This window comes from Anguilla rostrata, chromosome 8 (assembly GCF_018555375.3).
Source record: "Anguilla rostrata isolate EN2019 chromosome 8, ASM1855537v3, whole genome shotgun sequence".
Taxonomy (NCBI): domain Eukaryota; kingdom Metazoa; phylum Chordata; class Actinopteri; order Anguilliformes; family Anguillidae; genus Anguilla; species Anguilla rostrata.
Window position 1 is genome coordinate 42,495,169 of NC_057940.1, and position 16,478 is coordinate 42,511,646.

Below are 16,478 nucleotides of genomic sequence, written 5' to 3' on the forward strand. Positions count from 1 at the left end.
TGAACATTCTGAGTTTATGACACTTATTGAGTTTATATGAGAGTATAATACTAGTATCAATACCTTTTGTATTTTCCAGGTCAGTAAAATTATGAATATTTTCCATAACTATCAAAATTTCAATGGGGTATTTCAATACGCATGGTAAGGCGGCGTTGACACGCCTACCCTGAGTATGAGTTGTTGACTCGAAGCGCGCGATCCAGCGTTTGTATCGATTTAACAGCTTCCTCAGCTTCACCACATGGCTCCTGCCAGGGATATGACACAATAATTTTAAAAACGTGCGAAATACACATTACCTTTAATTTAAGTTGGGTCAACTCTTCTGCATGATTTGGGTTAAATGCAATTCAGAAAAACGTCGGCAAAGGTAAGTTTACATTCCATGGTTCAAGCATAAACACTCTGTACCAACTTTGAACGGGAGAAAAGCATGGGAGAGTTTGAAGACAATACCGGACTGTCAACGTCAGACTACAAATAGCCGATTTGTCAAAAGTTCTCGTTTAGTGTTTTCGAAGAAGCGCCGTACAAGACTGGACATTTCTGTCATGCGCTGCAGCTGCACTGTGTGGGTATGGGATGCAGTCGAATACCGATGTAGCCTCCGATTATAAGGCAAAGGTGTCCAACTACTGAATGTTATTTCTGAGAAGTGTATTCGAATGAAAAAAAAAAAGTTTGTAGACTGCCAATCTTGACGTTTACTTTCCACATTGTATTGATTCGTTCAAATTCTGCTTTAATTTTATGTTAGCTTTACTGTGGATCTATTTTTATCTTTAAGAGAAAATGTGACTACACTAGTACATAAAGACAGCCGTGTAAAGGATTAACTAGATTTCTGCACTGCATTCCACGATTCCATGCATGGCTAACAGCAACAGTCTTGATAAATCCAACAACAGAGAGGAAGAAAAGTTCTTCAAGGTATTTTGCTGTAAGAAAACAGGCACATTAAAATATGTGTCTGCAAAGATATGAGGCATGATTTTATCCAGATTATTTCACGACAAAAGAAAGCTTGCCAGCTTTCTACAGTCCTTGCATCAACAAAGGAACGCAGCCTTTTACTTTCTTTGAGTTTCCCATTCTTTCCATTGTCTAGACTTGAAGACTGAGTTTCTGACTCCAAGGTCACCAGATGTATTCCTGAACATCCACTTCAGGCCTCTACAGGAACCATGGAAGAGTCGGATGTAGCACGTGAGTAACACACTTTTCCTTGCTTCCTCTATGGAATCCACAAGTTGCTTTGGATGCTGTGGAATACCATTTTCAGCAGAATTCCCCTCTGAACTCCAGCTTTTTAAAATTCCAAATACAATGTAACTATATTAAGTGACAAAGGGAAGCATATTCAGGTTTCTCTGCTTTGTTTTTCCTATGTGGCTTTAAAAAAAGAATAAAAAATTGAAGAATGGTCAGTTATCCTCCCCTAATGTATATTGCCGTGTTCCTACTATACTACAATATATGTAAGAGCTTTACATATTGTATTTTGGGCACGTTTTTTACGTATTGGATTAGGTCATCACTGTGGTGCTATTGGCTTCAGAATATGAAAAGTGATTACAAAGATTTACCTCCTTCCTTTGGATCAGACACAGTTTTGACCAATAGCCTGCAAGTGTGAAGTATTGCATCTTTATAAGTGCCACCTGTGCTTTTCTTGCTTCTGATCTGTTGTTTCTCTCAGGGGCTTCTCTGGCTCTGATGGATGCAGCCGATGACAGCGACCCCGCAGTCCTTGAACAGGTCAGGAAGTCGCTGCTGGCCTTGGGGAAGCGGAGGACTGCCAAGATCCTGTCCATGTGCCAGGATTACCTCATACAGCATTCCAAGGTCAGAAAGCACTGACCCCTAACCTGCCCTCCGCATCAGACACGGTCAGAGCCACACATTTTTATTACGTGGTTAAGGAGTTGGTTTACTGGCCAGTTTAAATGTACTTTAATCCAATCAGTGATAAAACAAAAACCAGAAAATTTGCAGAAGAGCACAGAAATTTAGTGGCTTTTCCTGTCCAACCATAGTGAAGATCTCAGGAAACGTGAAGATTTCAATGGCCCTTCCAATGTTAATGTAGAATTGCCTGTCAAGTTTACAACGGACAGGTGGTGATTGCTTGTTTGACAAGATCACTGCTATAAAGAATTGTTAGTTGACCTTGCTGTTCTTCTAACTTTGGCATTTCCTCTATCATATCATCTATCATTTTCCTCATGTATATTTTGTACCTTATGCTTGTTCTCTTGTGGGCAGCTTGAAGTTGGACATCGAGTAGTTCTGCTGCAGACCATTGAGCTGGTGGTAAAGAGTAAGATTGGTGAGATAAGCTATCCTAAGATCAAGAGTCTCATTCATCTGGCTTCAGAAGAAATGACTAGATCAAAGGTAAGGGTGGCTCTTAATATGTGTTTAATAAGTGTAATAATCACATGCATATGTTTTATTTGTTTAAAAAGTGTGCCAAAATACACCCGTGCTTACTTTATATTACATGACTTAAATAGGTATGTATTACTTTGTACAACCAAACAGAACAACACTCCAAAAATGGTGTATGGTGGCGTGTATGACGTCCTCTTTATGCACTGCTATTTTTGAAAATAGCTGATTTAAAATAATGCTTCTCTGCTGCTTTTTTTTGTTTATAACCATTTTTTATCATTTCTGTTTTGAAATTTTTATATTTGCATTAGTACTTCATAACAATAACGGTTTGAAAATGTCTTTGAAGGAAAAATAACCCAGTGAGCACAAGACCAAATCTAGATTGAAACTAGATGTCTAGAGGGGTGGACATCTAGGTTGAGAGATGTTTTGATAAGCTCTGGTTAACTTTAATTAGCTCAGGTATATACAATCTAGATGATTGGTGAAAACCCATTTGGTTGAAAAGTGAAAGTTTTCTAGCTAATGGGACATAGTCAGGGGTATATCCGGGTAAAACCTGAGCTAAATTGGAGCTAATTTGAGGTTTATGTCAAAACGTGTCTCATCCTAGATTTCCACCCCTCTAGACGTCTTGATTCTGTCTAGGTTTGGGCTTGTGCTCAATGGGAAGTGTATGTTATGTTCAGTATCTAGACATTCTCATTGTGGTTCATGGTCAAATGCCAATAATATTGAAATGTTCATCATAATTTTTATACCCAGGAAATAGTGCCGGACTGGCAGCAGGCAGCCAGCAATATTTTGGTTGCTGTAGGCGACAGATACATCAAGGACGTCATGGAGGAGGTCCTCAGTAAATTCCAGCCTGGGCATCCCCCTCATTTCTTTGTGGTGCAAACATTAGCTAATCTTTCTTACTCCAATGGTAAGCAATGATTCAGCTCCAATAACTGGCAAATCGTCTTCAGATAATAAATCAAATGCTACACTACAATTATGGGCCAATATATTTTTGTAGAAGAATATCCAGGACAGTTCTCAGTTTATTTGCTGGTGAAGCAGGAGTGATGAATAATATTGATGTTGTCATAATCATGAAAGTAAAAGTTTATGGTAAAGCTGTTCTGTTATGTGCCTCTTCCTTCTGGTGTTTTAAAAGCCCATTGTTTGAGGAAGCATTATGCAAATGTTTTGTATTTCAGCCTGTGGAGATCAACTTAATCTTTTTTCTCTTCAAATGAGAATTTTGCGTGCTACCTCGTAAGCCGATGTGAGATTTCATTGTGCATAAATTTCATCCCGTGTAATTATGTGGAGTTTACAATGCATGCATAAATGTATTAACCGGTTACATTTTGGTCTCCTTTTGAGCTCATTCAGTGAAATCCCTCAGCTGTACATGGCTCTTATGTGTTGACTTGGTTTCCAGTGTATGGCACAGTGCCTTTCCTGGGAAGCATCCTGACGGCCATGCTGCCCATGCTGGGCATGACGAGGCAGGACAACATGAAGTGGGTGTTTTCGTCCGGTAAGGTCAGAGATGTTCCGTGATATGCTTGAGGGGAATGTTGTGGGGGAAGGCACAGATCTCTTCAGTCTCACTCCTGCTATTGGTTGCAGCCCTGCACCACTTCAGTGAGAGCATTGTGGACTACCTCGCCAATATGGACAAGGCTCCAGACCCTGCAGTGAGGAAGGATGCCTACTCCGCTGAGATCTATGCTGCCTGTGACATCCTCTTCTGCAACTGGCTGCAGAGCAAAGAGACCAAGGTATGCTAAATTAGAAATGGTAGGAGTCCGATTTCTCTCTTAATTCAATTTGTCCACCTCAACAACTACGTCATTGTTAGTCCTGAAAGACGCTCTGTGTGTCCTGTTCTCCCTTATTGAAGTAGCAGGCTGACCCGTGCAATTAGGTCAAGGCACGGCACAACACTTTGCTGTAGTCTCTGGAGATTCCTGACTGGGGTGGAGAAATGCGCGAAATGCACGCTTTCCCTGGATTCAAATCTGGAACTGTAACAGCTAATGGCTGACTGCCTGTGATGCCTGACCGAATTTCGAAATAGGTTATTGTCACTAATCTATGAATGAGTTTGAAGCCTCTTATTAGAAGTAAAAGCACCATGTGAAATCTGCTCCATGATCTTATTTTAAATCTTTTTTTTTGAAGCTTTTCTATTTTTTATATGTAACAGTAATCTTGTTGGTATGCTTTGATTTTAAGACAGGAAACGAAAGGGTTTTCCCTCATTGTTAATCTGTGACTGTGATAGTGACATCTGATGGCTGTGCAGTTGAACAGAATTGCCAGCTGGCTGTACACATTTAAGAAGACATATATACTCATCTGTGTCTTGTAGGAAGTTGCAAGCAGGGAGATGGTACTATAATCACTGTTCAAAATTCAAAAGTGGTACAGTTGAGGCCAAATGTTTACATACACCTAAGCTAAAGACATTCAAACTCAATTTTTCACAACTCCACACGTTTCATGTTACCATATATTTCCTGTGTATGGTAACATGGTTATCTAACAATTAGGTTATCTACATTATTTCCAAAAGAGGCAATTTCAAAATAATAGCTAAGAGACTGATTTATTTCAGCTTTTATGTACTATATCAGATTTTCATTGGGTCAAAAGTTTACATACACTTTGTTAGTATTTGGTGGCATTGCCTTTAAATTGCTTAACTTGAATCAAACGCTTGAACTAACCTTCCACAAGCTTCTCAAAATATTTTGCTGGAATTTTTGCCCATTCCTCTTGACAGAACTGGTGTAACAGTCAGGGTTGTGGGCCTCCTTGCTCAGACATTTTTTTTCAGTTCAGTCCACAAATTTCCTATGTGATTCACGTCAGGGCTTTGTGATGGCCACTCCAATACTTTCACTTTGTTGTCTTTAAGCCTTTTTGTTACAACTTTGGAGGTATCCTTAGGATCATTGTCCTGCTGGAAAACCCAGTTGCGACCAAGTTTTAACTTTATAGCTGATGTTTTCAGGTGTTGCTTCTGTATTTCTAGATAATCCTCCTTCCTCATGCCATCTATTTTCTGAAGTGCACCAGTCCCTTTCCCATGCTTCATAGTTGGGATGGTGTTCTTCAGATTAAAAGTCTCACCCTTTTTCCTCCATACATAGTGGTCATCATTATGGCCAAAAAGTTCAATTTTTGTTTCATTTGACCAGAGAACACTCCTCCAAAAGCTAGGTCTTCGTCCTGGTGATCACCTGCAAACTTCATTCTGGCTTTTTTTATGCCGGTCTTGGAGTAGGGGCTTCTTCCTTGCGCGACAGCCTTTCAGGCCATGGCTATGTAGGATTCTCTTAGTGGTGGATGTAGATACTTGATGCCTCCAACTCCTTCACCAGTTCCTTTGCTGTTGTTTTGGGGTTCAGTGGAACCTTTCGGACCAAAGTTTGTTCTGCCCTGAGAGTTAATTTGTGCCTCCTTCCTGAATGATGCAGTGTCTGTGCGGTCCCAATATTTTTATATTTGCATACAAATGTTTGTACAGATGCTCTTGGTACCTTCCGTTGTTTGGAAATTGCTCCCAGGGCGACATAGCTCAGGAGGTAAGACCGATTGTCTGGCAGTCGGAGGGTTGCCGGTTCAAACCCCGCCCTGGGCATGTCGAAGTGTCCTTGAGCAAGACACCTAACCCCTAACCCCTAACTGCTCTGGCGAATGAGAGGCATCAATTGTAAAGCGCTTTGGATAAAAGCGCTATATAAATGCAGTCCATTTACCATTCCATTTGCTCCTGAGGAGGATCCAGACTTGTGGAGGTCCACAGTTATTTTCTGAGGTCTTGGCTGAGTTGCTTGGATTTTCCCATGGTATCAAGGGCAAAGAGGCAGTGGCTCTATAGGTAGGCCCTTAAATACATCCACAGGTGCCTATTAACTCCTAATTGTGACAATTGGCTAATCAGAAGCTTTTAAAAAGTCATTAAATTAATTTCTGGAATCTTCTAGACTGTTTAAAGAGACAGTCAACTTGGTGGATGTAAACTTTTACTGGAATTCTGATATAGTATAATTAAAGCTTAAATAAATCTGTGCCTATTCGATTGTTTTAAAATTACCTCTGATGTGAACAAAGTAGATGCCCTAATTGACTTGCCAAAAGAAATGTATGGTAACATGAAATGTGCGGAGTTGCGAAAAACTGAGTTTGAATATCTTTAGCCTATGTGTATGTCAACTTTTGGCCTCAACTCTATACATAAATAAGCAAAATTAAAACCTAAAATTGCCCCAAAAAACTCTTAATGGGGTGATAATCCTTGTAGCTACCTGTGTTGAGAAGATGTCCATCAGTATGTCATATAACTGTCATATTAGGCACTGCTGAGGTTGACTGTCACATGTTCCCTGTGATAACTGGCACAGCTGAAGCTGACTGTCACTAGTGCCCTGGGGTCCATGAGTCTACTGTTGGCTCAAGATAAGTTGGAGGAGCTGCTTCCCAAGCTGATTCCCGCAGTCCTTTCTCTCTACAAGAAGAACTCAGAGCATTACATCATCAGCAAGGTGGGCCTTCCTTCTTCGGTGGTCCATTTGACCCAAACACGTGCTATTTTCATTTTTTCCCATGTGGGCATGAGTTTGGTCAACTGTCAGAGGGCCACAGAATGAAAATCTGCTAAATTGTTGCTTTTGGGGATTGCAGTTGAGAATTTCTGACAAGGGTAATACTTGTCCTGTAAAAACAAACAACACCATTAGAGATCTAGAAAGGGATTAAACCTGAAAGTTTTTGGGCCTACAAAGTACACAATGGAATCTTGGACTGAGAGAAGTTTTAACATTTTGTCTTTTCAAGTTTTCCATTTGTACTGTATTAGAAAGGTAAACTGTTTCAGTGCAGATGTAAGATGCTCTTGGGAGCTGTATTGGTTGATTTCCCCAGACTCTCTGCACCGTTGTTCTCTTTTAGTTCATTCTTAGGAAATCAACTTCTGATGAGCATGAATGTTATGCGTCTTCCCTCAGAGCCTGTGTCAGATTCTGGAAGCTTCCATGAGGACTGACAGCCGGTTTCTGGAGACTCAGATTGATGGCATCATGTTCACACTGTATCACCAGGTAACATGTGGCTTGCTGATGGATGGTTGGTTGGAAATAAGAGTAGGTTTAATATGCTTCTGTTGCTGCAGTATTACACAGCAATGTAACCACATTGTTTCAAGTTGTTGCTACTAGTAATCATAAGTGCTGTTATTGTATTGTTTTAGGTGTGCATGTCTGTGGACTGTAGGAACCCATCAACTCTTAAGAACCTCAATGAGGTCTTGAGATGCTTCACGTTTCTGGGTGAGTGGGATTTATGTGTCATTGGAAGACAGGAATACAATACTAAAATTCAAAAACACACAATAAACTCTTGGGTACTGGGGGGTACACTGTCCCGCAAACTGAACCAAAATAAAATGACAGAAAATGTCACGCTTGAGTTACTCCCTGCTTAAACTGTCTGTGTGACGATGTGGCCACTTAACTTAATGTGTCTTTGGTTTGAGTTCTGAAATGGTAACACAAAGTTTTAAAAAATAGATGACATAAAAAACTTCAGTAGTACTTGGGTCCTCTGACTATTTGAGTTATTTGATTGGTATGTGCTATAACCTAAATTTTGTACTATGAGTCAGAGTCAGTTGAAATCAGATGTAGTCCACCAGTCATGTGCTGAGAAACGATTGATAATGAGGTTTTAAATGGAGCCGAAATGTAGTTGAGGTGCAGATTATGTTGGGAAATAGGTGCTTCTGTCATGTAAAGCACAGGAACAAGGAAAGGCCATCAATGTGATTTAGTATTTATGGAGGGTTACTGTGTAAATAATTAATTTGTAATAATTTTTCATCATGTTTTCTAATATTTGAGATATATGTTCAGATAAATTGAAATGGTTTTATTATGTAATTTTTGATTGGATTTTTTGATCACTTCACCAAAATTAAGCAAGTATTCAGTGCACTGTGGAGAAGCTATAATTTTTTTTGAAGCACATTTATATTTAGCAGTAGTGTGGTGTCTAGCTGACAGTTCTTGTATTCTGTTAGGCTGGTGTTGAGAATATTTATATGTAAGCTGTTGAACCTTTTACAATTTTATCTAATTCTTCCTGATTTTTAGCCAACACTTTCTCAGAGCGCGTGATACCATTCGTCATTCAGAAGCTGGAGGTCAGCAGTGAGCGCAACCGTCTCGGAACCCTAGCGGTGCTGAAGCACCTCATCAACACTTCCAGTAAGACCAGAGAACCGCACGCTGAGTTTTTGCTCTCTAGTTTTGCAAATTTACCTCAGATTTTCCAGATTATCTCTGCTGTTCCCATATTCTGTACATTTTATTCCCCAGGACTGTAAATAACAAAAAACTGATTGTACGCGGCACACGATTGATTTGATTAGTACTCGCCTCTTCTGAAAAAGGTTCAGATTTGTAGCGCTCCAGGGCCAGGGGAACCCACCTCAGGCTTATACAGGGCAAAGGTGTGAAATAAGTTTTACTTTTTCTGTGTGATAAAATATCTGAATAAAACATTTCATTTTAGGTTCTGTCATGGAATCCAAGAAGCTTCTTATTCTCAACAGTGTACGGCAGCCGATGCTCGATCGTAGCAACAAGGTGAAGCTTGACCCAGTGTGACAAATTAGTGCCTTTCAAGGGTATCGGTGTGCTTATCAGTGAAGGTGAGCTAGGTAATGCATGAGAGCCATTTTGCAGTCGAATGGTCACCTCACATCAGCTGAAGTGGGGATAGAGATGAATTTTAAACTATTAAGCTTGTTACAGGGCCATTCATAAACCCACAGCAACAGTCACCTTGGCAGCTTGTAATACACTGTATATTTGCAATGGGAACTTCTGTTGCTCATTTATACTGGAATTTGTTGCTTGATTTATAGCATTTTTTTTCATGTATAACAAATACTTTGATTTATTTGACATTGTCAAGGTTATTCCTAAACTGTTTTTCAGAGTATTTTAAATGACTTGCTCCATAAATGCGATTCCATTCAATGAGTGCATTCTAGATTTTGTTTGCTGTTGCTGCAAGTGTACTCATTGAAAAGTCCCCAGATGCAGGCACTTTAATCTGTGTGGACCTTGTGAAGAACACCAATCAATGGCAGACACAGGCTGCTCAAGCTGTGAGTCCTTTTCTGATTTTGAGCTCAGCTGTGGTTGTGTGTCACACTGCCCCCTGCAGGTGAAGAAGATGTTTGTTCAGGTAGTCAGCGCCATGGCTCATCATGGATACCTGGAACTGGAGGGAGGGGATCTACTGGTGAGGTTCATCATCCTGCACTGTGCTCTCCCTGACACCTCCCAGGTACATCCACCCTTCAAACTGTGTTGTTTTGGAAGATGATTGTACACAGTAAAATATGCAGTGTTAATTCAGCTCTGACCAAGTTTATATGAGTCCAACAAGGACCACATGTACACTGTAAGAGTCAATGTAACACTGAACATTTTTCTGTGTAGAACGATATATAATTATAGAATGCAGACGTGGAAAATCCAGGTTCAGAAAGTAAAAGGCCTCCCCAGTATTTTTTTCCAAATCACCTGCACTCCTATATACTCCTCAGCCAGAAAGTAGTAAGAGGAGTAATTAGTAGTGGAAGCTAATTAGTGAAATTACCTGACTTAGTGGATGAAAGAAAACACTTGGCAGTACTTTTATGTTCTGACCCCTGGACTTTCCACTTCTGAGAGAATATCCTTGATTTTGCTAATGGTATTATCCAAATCTTCTTTGTCTCCCTCTCCTTCCGTGTGTTACTGTCTCAGCATGGGTGTCGGCCCCCTGACCAGGAGGATGTGACCAATGAGGTGCTGCGCAACATGTGCGCGAACATGCTGCACCTCTTCACCACCACCGTAGACCGCCTGACTGACGTAAGCCTCGCCTCTTCATATAACACCGAACACGTGCGTTGCGAAAATCAATAATTGATGAGCTTCGTTGAGTCGAATAATGTAGTCCTCCTCATAAATGTTTTACCACATATTTATACGATAACATTTTTGTAAGGGTTTTTTTTTTAGCCAGGCATTTCTCTCTCTCCCTCCTGGCAGTAGCATCCTTCGGAAGGTGTTTGCCCTCCTCTTTTCTGCACCGTAATCATTTCCCCTACGTCACCGATGACCAGAAGTCATTATGCTGCTGACAGTTCGCATTAATCATCCACCCCCGCAACCGTAGCCCGGTATTATGCCCGAGCCTCAACTGTACGCGTCGCCTTCCCGCTGCATTCCGGCTAGCGTAGCGGCCGACTGTGGGGAATCGTGCTGTTTTTATTAAGTCGAGCTCTCGCCGTCGTAAATATTTTTCGGCTGGTAATGAGGCCTTTTGCGGCCTCGCGTCGGCTCTACCGAGGCGCGATCCGTGAACCGCGCCCGCGCTCCGCCCGGCCGCTTCAGAGCAATTCTCACCTGCTCCCGCCGCCCCGACGCGGTGCGCATCGTACTTCTGCTCCAGTGCAGCGCTGAAGGGTTAGCGCCGTGTAGGGCTGCCGTTTGTGTCAGAAGGGCTGCGTCTCAATCTGCCTCCACGTGGGAAAGCTTAGCGCTAATTTGGCTTCATGTGATTTCTCACATTATGTCAGGCGGTGAACGCTGAACCGTAAGTGACAAAAAAACAGTTATTCCGCAGGGTCTGGGAGTTTCACAGATATTTTTGATTTGAAGTTATTTTCAAATACAATCCTTCTGTTAGAAGGCTACTGTTATAATGTAACTGAGCCAATAAGCCCTTCAGGACTTGCAACTTTTATAAGTGTGACAGGGATATTTATGTTCTAGTATTTGTGTATAAAATACCTCTCCCAAGACCAGCAACCAACATCGGATTGGCTGTAAGCCCTTGTCGTCTCGATCCAGACGTGTCTTGATGGAAAAAATAATTCCCCCCCTTGGTGGGGAAAAGACTCACCCGTAAATAACCATCATATGATCTCAACTTCACAGCCAGGCTGCTATTTGCTTACAGTACAGATTCATTTTACTGTTTTTCCTGTGCGGCTACCAACCCAAACACATTTTCATCTTGTCGGACAAGGAATTTTTCAGGAGGCACCGGCAGTCATTTCTGTGGTTAATCCAGAGAAGGCTGCTTAAAAATGGCAAAGCAAAGTGGTCTGAATAGATCTTCACGAATGTATCATTTTTTCGTTTTGCCGTTACCGGCCTGATTAGGCACCCTGTTTTTTTCTGTGATGATGCATCGCACATATTCTTTGTACAAACTTGTACATATTCTCTGTACAAAAATGATAAGGTCCTGACTTCTCTATCTTCCGTACGTCCTTATTTATGTACTGTATGCATTCCTGCCCTACTAGCTATGGATATTCTGTTCACCACCACTTCAGCATTGGCACGAAGAGGAACCTTCTCTGCTGAGAATACAGAGCCAGCCATCTTGTTGGAAGGTGGCTGGAGCACAGGTTCATGCCTTTGTGTCTTGTGTTCTTGTGTCCCCTCTCTCCCCAGGTTCTTTGGCCTTCTCTGTTCTGCTATCTGACCCAGGCTCAGTACACCGACGCCTCCACTCCTCTGTGCAGGAGCCTGATCCTGCTCGCCGACAAGAAGAAAGCTGTCCTGGAACCCGGCTCCATCGTCGACTTCAGTGCTCAAGGTCGCACGTCCCACGAAAGTGACTGCTGTTGCCTGGAGTTAGCGTGTGGCGACGTGCAATTGGCTGTGGCATCGCCCGTGGAAGGAGGGCAGGCCTCAGTTCATTAGCAGCAGCTGTCTCCTCCCCTGCTTGCGTTGGCTGCGTCAGCTGCGCCTTATCACACTGCAGTAGCTGTGGGAGCTGGCAGATTGCACACTAGAAAAGCAGCACCAGGCTGTACATGCTAATGCGCTAGTCTCTCAGTGAAGGGATGGTTATGATTGGATGATTGGACATACAAGATTGAAGTGCCGAATGTGGGCAAACGTTAAAGGTCATGTGATGACACTGGTGTGCAGGAAGAGAGGCATGTGTGCCCAGATCTACTGGCGGTAGGTCAAAACAGGCATAGATTTTCGACATACAGTAGAAGACCGGTTTTGGTGAAACTTTATTGGCTGTTTAGCTGGTAATTATTGGTGGTTTAACAAGTCATACACATTTATTTATTATATGAATGAATCCCAGAACTGAATTATGATGCCAAGGCGAACATTAGACTGAATTAAAATTCATTAGAATGTTACGGATTTTAAAATAATGTAGTCATGCCAACACCGACAAAACACTGCTGATACTCTTTGGCTGCATGAAATTCCCTGTAGTTCCTTTGCATGAAATTATATTTGCTGCTCATGCCACTCTATACTATATTCTTGGAATTTGATATAAACTGATTTTAGAGAGGTAGGGACAGGCTTACTTGAATGATTTAAGCCAGCTCTTCTTTTTCGTGCTGAGTAAAGTTTCATATCAACAGGGACCTTTCGTCTGTTGAGAGGGAAATAAAAATGCTGCTGGGCTCAGGCCGTCACTGTGGGATTTAACTCCTCCCCGGGATGCTTTCAGTGACACCTCAGATATTTGTAATAAACAGATATTTTGTGCTCATTGCAGATGGTTGCCTCATCTAGACTATGTTTCTAATGTCTGTGAATGTGTGAAAATGATTCATTATAGAGTGAAATCCACTTGTAACGATAGCATCTGTCCTGGATTGTATTCTTATAAGTGGCATATTCATAGAAGGGATGCGCAAAAATCATATTTGTGTGAAGAAAATGTGTTAATAATTAGCAGGTATTTCTTTATTGTAATATCAGCAGTCAAAGTTTCTAACATCACTTTTAACAGCATATGGTAGTTTCAGTATTGCACATTAAAACTGGCATACTCACTCTATTCTACCACAGGAACCATGCTGTATCTGAACTTTGCTAAATGGATTGGCAACATGATAGCACTGTCTACTCAACCTAATAATAAAACGTAACATTAATACATTTTTCATACATTTACAGTTGAATATTCAATATATTAATTGACAATTTTCACTCATGTCATTATACAGTTTGGTAATAAGTAACATTTCTTTTTGATAAACCTGTCCAATTTTGGAAGATTAGGTTATTCCTTCACGTTTTTGATGTGCTCAATCTGGTTCACTCATTTTTGATGTGCCTCCTTTTGCATGATTGTGTCCCTTTCATTGGGAGGTTTTGACAGTAGTCTGGGAGAGGTTTAGGGCTGTGACTTGTCATTTTCATATTTAGTCATGCTGATAGAACAGGTAATGGTTTTTCATCAGCAGAAATAATCTGCCTTTTTGCTGCCTTTTCAGACGCTAACGTGTTGCGATGTTGTTTACCGAGGCATTGTATGTGAGTCAGGGATATATTGGGTTGGCTGCACAAGAGAATACATTGATTCAAACAAAAATGCCTTTTATTAGCTTATCTATGATTCTGAAATGGATTATGAATGGAATATGTTATGTGTCATTAATAGACATTTTTACATGGCTGAAATTATTCTTAGAAGTTCTTTATTAATGCATGCAGCGTTGGCATCCCATGGACAGTCCCATGGACTTTTTATGACTCTGTCCAGGTTATTGCTGCATCCAAATATATTTGGAAATGGCATCACCTGTGCCAGTGTTATGAAAACAGTACCTGCCATTCCATAAGCTCACCTCACTCATTAGAAAGGCCAAACATACCTACCGGGATGAACAGTAGGGTGTAGTGAGAATATAATGGCTGACCCGTTCTGAAGGCTATGTTTGGAGCATGACCCTGCCAACCCTGTTTTTTTTTGCACTTGCAGATAATCTTCCCAGTCCCTATGTGGTCATGGTGAGGCTGCTGGTAAGTAGACGAAAATGTTCCCGAAATGTAGAAGGCTGCAGGGAGTCAGTTTGCCGGTTTGGACCTCCTGCCCGTTTCTTCCCAGGTCAACGCCTCCTTCCCGTTCCGCTGCCAGGGTCGAGGCGCCCCCTCGTTGGCTCTGATGAGGGTCCTCAGCTCCAGCATCCACCCCAAACTCGAGTGTGTGTGGCAGGCTGAGATCCCCCCTCTCCTGCACTGCCTGGAAGGTAAGGGGCTCTGCTACTGCATGAGAAAGAGTACAGGACACCATGTGCTCGTACAGTATGCAAAACTGCTGCTGCATTCTTTTATTGCTTCCTCATCGAATTTCAGTTCAGCCCAATTCAATCCTTTTATTGCCACATCCACCATCTGGTAGGAATGTGTTTCAGTGTGCTAATATACAAAAATACAAGAATACAGTAAACACAAATGCAGAAATGCAACACAAACTCAATGAGCACCAAACCCAAACCAAACTTGTATGCAAAAATACAAGAACACAAAAAAATGCAAATAGAAAAGTACAACAAAACACACTGAGTAGCAGACCAAAGTGAAGCACCCCCACCTACAGTCTCAAAATTAAAACACTGCTGCACACCCAAGTACCTATGGGCACAAGGATAAAGTGCCAGGATCAGTCCAAGATAGTTCTATTGCCCAGACTCTATGGTACTTTATATGATAAAGCGCTTTATAATATCCTGTGAGGTATACAAACAAGCTCAGGCTATGTGCTGTTCCTGAACCTAGATCTTCTGCTTTTAATACTCATGAGTTTCCCATAATCCCATAGCAAATTTACATTGCACATAGCTATAGATGTATAACTAACTACTGTAAGTAAATTTGTAGGAAATCAGGCATCCAAGCGTGCCAGTGACCAGAAGCCTGGGTCTAACTCTTTGTGTTTTGTTTATATCAACGAAGCACTTCCTGTTATAAAGAACCAGGAAGCTTAATAGGTTTGCAGTGTAATACTGTTATGTTATTTTGTGAGAAAGGGGGAACAAATCTTTGCTGGAATGGCCCTGTCAGTAGTACAGTAGTGAATTATTCTCTCCTAAAGAGCATTTTGAGTTCAAGTAGGGCCCTGAGTATTTCTACGGCTCTTCAATCATGTGAAGTGTTTGATTGTGTTGGATCACATACAGTCTAACAGGCGGAGCCGTTCCCCTCAGAGTGCCACTGGAAGTTATTAACATGAGATTCAGAGACGGGGGCATGGCACCAAGATGCCCTTTACAACTGCATTCTATTTTTATACCTGTTTATACAAGAGCAGCAATTTTCCATCTATTGACCTTTCTCGCATCGCTGATTTTTTTGTGTAGTCAGGAATAAAAATGGAATACAGCAGCAAAAGTGAGTCCTGTGTTAAAACCCGTCTTTGAAAATGACAAGTCTTGGGTGTGGTTCACAAAAGCCTTGTCCAAGTGGGTAGAGAAAGACTATATATCACAGAATGAATCTTTGCGTATGAATCTTTGTTCATAGAACTTTATTATACACACTTTTTTAGGCTCTAAGTTTAGAATATTTGATAAATGAATACATAAATGTAAGAAATGTGAAATAAATATGGATTTCCTCCTGTTTGAAACACTTACTGTCTGTTCGGCACAGAGTCGACAGAGGAAACGCTGGACAGGAGGAGGTGGGAGGGAAGGCTGCTCGAGGTTTGTTTATTTATGTGAATGGTCTCATGGTGTTTCCTCAAGATTGTCCAGCCTTGTTTTAATGTGTTTTATGTGCGCATGTTTGTGAAATGGATGTGCGGTTAATGGTAGACAGCTTTGGTGACAGGTGGTCTTGTTGCAGCTCTTGTCCAAGACTCTGGTGGCCATTTCCTATGACAAGTGGATCTGTCAGCTGGCTACCGAGGCAACCCGTTACCTTCCCACCTACAACAGCTACCAGGAGGAGAAGGTGAATGAGTCTTTGGAGTGCCCCTGCAACCAGAGGTGGAAAGTCCAGGGGTCAGAAAGTAGAACTCCTGCTATGTGTTTCTTCCACCCATGAACTCAGCCAGCTGATTTCATTCATTATTTCTACCTCCCGGCTGGAGAATTGTGCTAATTAGCCCATCCATGTGATTAGAACAAAATACTGGGCGGGGGGGGCTTTTACTTTCTGAACCTGGATTTTTCACCGCTGCCAACAGCATGCCTTTGTTCATTCCTATACTCATGCACTGCAACATGCCTTTGTTTAATC

General features: G+C 41.5%; 1 protein-coding gene across 1 annotated transcript in view; it reads left to right on the top strand.

The window, feature by feature from the left end:
* The first annotated feature begins 128 nt into the window (after positions 1-128).
* LOC135261760 (maestro heat-like repeat-containing protein family member 1) overlaps positions 129-16,478 on the top strand; it is a 46,493-nt gene continuing 30,143 nt past the window's right edge. Inside the window, exons 1-19 of the mRNA XM_064348363.1 lie at positions 129-373; positions 1,112-1,209; positions 1,703-1,848; positions 2,269-2,400; positions 3,166-3,328; positions 3,833-3,931; positions 4,024-4,175; positions 6,807-6,947; positions 7,410-7,502; positions 7,652-7,730; positions 8,553-8,666; positions 8,974-9,047; positions 9,634-9,756; positions 10,221-10,328; positions 11,925-12,069; positions 14,218-14,258; positions 14,344-14,485; positions 15,888-15,940; positions 16,083-16,190. Of these exons, the coding sequence (XP_064204433.1) occupies positions 1,188-1,209; positions 1,703-1,848; positions 2,269-2,400; positions 3,166-3,328; positions 3,833-3,931; positions 4,024-4,175; positions 6,807-6,947; positions 7,410-7,502; positions 7,652-7,730; positions 8,553-8,666; positions 8,974-9,047; positions 9,634-9,756; positions 10,221-10,328; positions 11,925-12,069; positions 14,218-14,258; positions 14,344-14,485; positions 15,888-15,940; positions 16,083-16,190 (1,935 nt within the window). The 5' untranslated portion in view covers positions 129-373; positions 1,112-1,187. The remainder of the gene's footprint in view (positions 374-1,111; positions 1,210-1,702; positions 1,849-2,268; positions 2,401-3,165; positions 3,329-3,832; positions 3,932-4,023; positions 4,176-6,806; positions 6,948-7,409; positions 7,503-7,651; positions 7,731-8,552; positions 8,667-8,973; positions 9,048-9,633; positions 9,757-10,220; positions 10,329-11,924; positions 12,070-14,217; positions 14,259-14,343; positions 14,486-15,887; positions 15,941-16,082; positions 16,191-16,478) is intronic.